The sequence below is a fragment of the Lagopus leucura genome, unplaced genomic scaffold, assembly GCF_019238085.1.
Source record: "Lagopus leucura isolate 7727_CA_CO unplaced genomic scaffold, USGS_WTPT01 Super-Scaffold_100001, whole genome shotgun sequence".
NCBI lineage: Eukaryota > Metazoa > Chordata > Aves > Galliformes > Phasianidae > Lagopus > Lagopus leucura.
This window is the reverse complement of record NW_024962262.1, coordinates 68590655-68596654: the sequence shown is the minus strand read 5'-3', so window position 1 is coordinate 68596654 and position 6000 is coordinate 68590655. Positions and strand designations below refer to the sequence as shown.

The 6000-nt window shown below is 35.2% G+C and overlaps 1 protein-coding gene across 1 annotated transcript in view; it reads left to right on the top strand.

Moving 5' to 3' along the window:
• EFHC2 (EF-hand domain containing 2) overlaps positions 1–6000 on the top strand; it is a 67498-nt gene that overhangs the window by 20130 nt on the left and 41368 nt on the right. The window contains exons 4-7 of the mRNA XM_042867571.1: positions 187–410; positions 2214–2465; positions 4166–4276; positions 4599–4737. Coding sequence (XP_042723505.1) covers positions 187–410; positions 2214–2465; positions 4166–4276; positions 4599–4737 — 726 coding nt within the window. The remainder of the gene's footprint in view (positions 1–186; positions 411–2213; positions 2466–4165; positions 4277–4598; positions 4738–6000) is intronic.

The following is a 6000-nucleotide window of genomic DNA, read 5'->3' as shown; positions in this document are numbered from 1 at the left end:
TTTTAAAAAACTTCATTTTTTTTTTTTTTTGCTTTGGTTTTTTTTTTTTAACTTACCCCTCCCCCCCCCCCCCCCATATAGTTTCATCTGCTTTGGTTGTATCAGTATTGGAAATTAGCATATCTATGAAATGATCCACAGAGAAAAGGATGTTCACTCTTTGAATTTATTTTAATTCTTTTACAGGAACTATTGTTCGACGTCATCGGATTCCACTTCCATCTCCTAATGAAGATCAGTTCTATACTATAGATCATTTCAATATCAACACTGAAGTAATCTTTTATGCTCGAAGATACAAGATTATAGATTGTGACCAGTTCACAAAAAATTTCTTGAGGAAGATGGGATTTAAATTAAATCCTCCAGGAAATTGTCCAGATGACCCATATACCAAAGAGCGGCAAAAGGTCAGATGAAGCAGTAAAAGTGAATACGTGATTTTAATCGAAGTGCAATTTCTATTAGTAATATGTATGATGCAAAATATTTCTCTGAGCAAATAATGTACCTATTTCAACATAATGAATCACAAGAGAGAACTTGCCTTTTAAAATTTGACTATATGGCTCATTGTACTAACATAGTTTTCTCCTGATGTGTTCACATATCTTTTGAAAAAAAAAAAAAAAATGGGATCAAATCTTTGCCTTTTGTGTGTGTGGGCATTATCTTGATAAAACTGGTGTAAAACTTATCTCTCATGGCAAAAAAAAAAAAAAAAAAGCACTCAAATATGTCGAATGAGAATTCTCCTTAAGTTATGTGTGAAGTAGATAAACAATGTTAAATTTACCATCTACATAACATATTTGCAGCCTTACATACATGAATCAGGTTTATTAGAATCAATGCTGCTGTCTGCTTTTTCATATGGCCTCAAACTTTAACTAGCAGTATTGATTAGGAATAGCACTGTCATGGATTTTCATGTTGTACTTGATGTCTAGTACAGATAAATGACTTTTCTCTGTAAATATTGGTTGGTGGATTGGTGAAAATAAATGCTACGTATTACAGAAAAAGCATCACAGAGTTGTTCTTTGACCTGGAATAACAATATTTATTTTCACAATGTCTATTGAAAATAAAAACTGCAGTAGTACATTTTCTGTGCATGTAATTGTCATTTCTGTAAGTGCATCAGACTCTGTGATCTCTTTTGAACAAACTCCTCAGGAGTGCTCATTACATAATTAAAAGATGTAGGGTGGGAATGGTACGCTCTAGCCACTTGAAACCAGGGAGGTACAAGCACAGTTATCTCTGAACTAAAGGGATAAATTAGGATGCTAAATTAATTTAAATGAGCAGATGTTTGCTCCTTTTTTGACTGTATTTGTCAGTGTCAGCTGCTGAAAGTACAAACAGTATTAAATCAAAAAAAAAAAAAAGCAGCTATTATGTTCTACTTAATTTTTTCTTGAGTTGACTGAATGACAACACTTAAAAAGTGTTTAAAGGAAGATGTGCTTGAATTGCAATTCCAACTACATCTTTGGCTTCCTGCAGACTCACTTTATTGGTGTCTTCAGATGTCATCTTTTTTTGAATGTGTGGAACAAACTCTTCTGCCACATAGAATCCACCAGTCTGCAGCTTTATCACTTGTGAGCTTTCATTTGAAAGCTGTTTGTTGTTGTTTGTTTGTTTCTTTGTTTTTCCCCAGAGCGTGTGTGGCATCCTCCAAAAATTTCAGGTTTTTAGCTCCTAAATGTTATATGGATTCCTCTTTGCAGGACTTGGGGTCTTTTCTCTGGGCATGGTAGTGGGAGTGTTGTTTCCATTAGGAGATAATGACAGTGTCTTTCTGAGATGGCACGGATTTTCTCTTCTGACTTGTTAGGACTGTTGGCCCACAATAGATAGCATGCTGTGGTAAATCCACCCCAGTGCTCTGAAGGCAGCAAATACTCTGCGCAATAAATAATTTATTGCTTTCTTCATCTCAAGGACCTTTCTGTAAGTGAAACAAAGGTCAAAAGCAATTTGAAATTGCTCTTGGTTGTTGTGTTTTCTTTTTTTTTCCTGAAGGCACTTCTTCCTTAATACTTTTCTTTTGTAAATAGCGTTTCATTTATTTAAATTGTGTGGTGTTATTCAAAAGTCCAAGAAGCATACTCTAATGTTAGGTGGTACCATGAAGTTTGGTATTCTGTCTTAGAAGCAAGTCATTAAAAAGATGATTTTCTTTATTTCTCCTTCACTTGCAGATCCTAGATAGCATGAACCCATTGCGCCCTTATGAGCGCATTGACACTTTGAAACAATTTCTGGAGCATGATGGGCATGTTTTACGCTTTTATTGCGTGTGGGATGATCCAGAATCCCTGTTTCATGACCCACGGGAGCTCGTTCTGCACTATTATTTGTCTGATGATACTATTGATATAAAAGAAGTTATACCGGTAAACTCAGGCCGGGATGTAGTTCCACTTTTTCTCAGAAGAGATAAGCTTCCAAAGGTAAGGAATGGAAAATTTATTCTATTTGAAATTCTTTTGCTAATAAAGAATATTACATGCATTGTTTTGCGGCGTGCTCCAGGGAATCTGCTTCGGGGGTGTGGGCTAGATAACCTCGGGGTCTCTTCTAACGTCTATGACTTTGATGCTGTGGAATTTTTGCCTTGCAATTGTAATGACATTTAGAACATATTATCAGAGCCTAAATCAGAATTATTAGGCATTTAGGATTTTTTTGAATACTGATTCATACAACTTCAAGAGATTGGAAAATTAAGTTTCGGCTTGTCACTCCTAAGTTTAAAGGAGAGAGAATTTAGGTAGAGAGATATCCTATGGTTTTCTTTCTCGCAGATTATTGTATTAACATAAATTCATATATAAATCCATGCTGTAAAGGAAATTCAGATAAACTAACACTGAGGTAAATTCACCTTTGATTTGTATGGATTATACTTGGAACCTTTGAAAAAATCCAGTTCTGGTACTCAGTCAATTCTATCTCTGTAGCATATCTATAGTGAATTCTTAAGTTCGAATTCACAGATTTGAGATCTTATAAAAAGCTAGTTAAAATCAATCAGAATCCATGAAAAAATGTAGGCATTAATCAGGTGTTTATTAGAGGAAATTAATCTCAGATAAATCTTCAAGGATTTGAGTAATGTCCTGCATAACCTATTATGATGATAAAGTTAACAACCTGGCTACACTTCTGTGTCACTTCAGGCAGATCCTGGTGGTAGAACAAAATCAACCTACAGATGAAGTAAAACACTGAGGTGTTTCTTCCCTCCTGTCCTAATACTTTTAATTTATCTGTTGCACTACAGTTTTACAAGAGATTTTTGTAGTAAAATACTAACAGCAAAATACTTGCTGTTCTCACCTAGAGCATCCTGCATTCTGAGCTGCTAATTTAGCAATGACACTATGCTGGCAGACCCCTTCTAGTAGTGAAGTGTGTGTCAATGTTAAAGGCTGGCTTTTTTCTCTAATTTAAGTGACAGTGTGGAGAAGAATAGCAGCCAAAAGTTGGAATATCAGGGAAGGTGCTATAACAAAATAATGTACTTTAGTTAGCCTGCATTGGCATTTTGCTGATTTGCATATTAAGTTTGATATTATTGGGATATTAATTGCATTAATTACTCTTATGACTTTGAAACTTACAATAATACTCTCCTCTTCATTGCAGATAAATTAAACTAGATTACCTTTAAAGGTCCCTTCAACTCAAATGATTCTGTGATTTTATGGTATAAACAAAAATAATATTTCTCTCAATAGAGTCATACTGACTTGAATCCCATCTTTCTGTGCAGTGCTCAACTTAGTAGGACCAGCCCTGAGTGGTTCTTTTGCCTGCTTTTTTTTTTTATTATTACTGCTCAAAATAATAGCCTTTAGAGCAGATGTTGACAAGGATATGCTGCTAATCTTTTCTTTCCCAGTGCTTCCAAGAAAAAGAAGGCTTCACTCTTGGATGCACAGTAAGATTCTGAATGCTTCTTCTGATGTAGACATTGGGTTTTCAGTTCAGTGGCATAAAATTACCTTAGAATTTATTGAAAATTCTCCCAAGACAACACTGTTATAACAGGCTGAAAAATAAATAAATATGCTTTTACTTCTAAGGTAAGAATTGTCTTTCTTCTTTGTTAAGTGTATTTCTTAACACCCTGTCTCTTTTCTTGCAGTATGCTCCAACTGGTTTGTATCAGCCAGGCACAATCACCAGTCGCACTGTTCTCAATGTATTTGGAAATTTAGTAGGAAATAGAGGCCGTTACATTCTGGACAATCGTAAGGTCAGATATTACTGAATGCCCCCAGCTGTTGAATATCCTTATAGCAGTTTTTGTAATTTCTCTGATTATATGGTACAGAGAGAGAAGTTCTTTGTAAAATTGTATTGTAGCTAGAGAATAGCTCATATCAAAAATACTGAAATTTACTATGAAATTTATGTTTGTGAAAGTGAGGTAGCATAGCATGGGCTGAAAACTACTTGCAGATGAAGTATGAAGATTGTAGTTTAAGTCATGCATACTTAATGACCTACTTTGTAGGAAAGATTGTATGACACTAAGATTCATAGAGCTACTGTATAAATGTTCCCTATTTTATTAGACAGGAGCAGTGCATCAGGAATTTTACAGAGACAGCGACCTGAAAATAGGGGCAGTAATTAATGTTTGGGGAAGGCAGATAATGCTGTGTGATTGTGATGAATTCACTAAAGATTATTACAGGACAAAATATGGAATTGGTAAGTAGTGATAATTATCATTTCCTTACCAGCGTTTTTACACCTCCGAGTTTGACAGAGCTGTCTTCAAATTTTATTACTGACAAAACATGTTCATTAAAGCCTTTTGCAATAACAATCAATTGCTGTTAGCAGGGAATCGGTAACTTTACAGGTGACCCAGAAGGTCATTTCTGTGTGTTACTCCACTGAAAAGCAGCACATAATGTCCATGATCAGTTTCTAACTGCCTTCATTTTTAAACTAGAATGACAAAATAGTCATATGGGTAGACTGTCATTTCTACTTCTCCCTCCCGTTCCTATAGCCATGTTTGCAGTCAGAAGGTAATAAAGGGCATGCAGTATGTAGAGCAGGCTCAATTATTCCTCTTTACACTATGTTTCACTCTGTATGATGTTAGAATCCTCATTTAATAAGGTTTTCTGACACAACAGTAGTCTATCACGTTACTGTTTTTACAGTGTAGTTTTGTGTATTGTGAATCGTTAGAGTATTTATCCTGTGAGATTTCATTACTGAATTCTGGAAACATTTATCAACTATACTCATTATGGAAAAGCATTTTGGACATATATAACAAGAGAGTGTTTCATTTATCTGCCTGAATTCTCTCAGTCTGACTTGCTAGTGGTTCTATTATAGCCATCATCCTGCAAAAATAACTTCGTTGATTTCTGGCAGTTTATTCATTCAAGAAATACATCTGAGTGTCTTGACTGTTCAGATATGATTGAAAGAATCCTAGTATGGCCTTTCTTACATGGAGAAAAAAATATTTGGGCAGACTATTTTTTTTTTAATCTTGACTTGTAATCAGAATGCAGTGTTTAGATCAAAACCTGTTTGCTGCATTGAGGGAATTATTTAATTCCCTCTGCCACTATGCTGCTAAATTTCTTAGTTGGCAAAACATGCCTCATTAGAGCTTTTAAAATAATAGTTTGGAATATCTGTGCCAAAATAAATCTTTTCTTATACTGGCCAGTGTGTAAGGAAGCCATATTCAATAACCACACTATTATTTATAATAACAGTGAGTCTAGCTCCAGAGATGGAAAACGGGGTATTTCCCTCATAATTTTTTCAGCCAAGATTGCTGCCTCTGTTTGGCAGCAGTGTCCTCTCTGTCTGAGCAGGATATCTTGGAACAGTGAATGAGGATTTCTTATTTGCAGATGAGAGATAAATAAAGTGCAGCTGTCCATTCTGAGGCAACCAAGCAGTGCTACCAAGTGTTATGTAAGGGCAAAGTCTCCTATA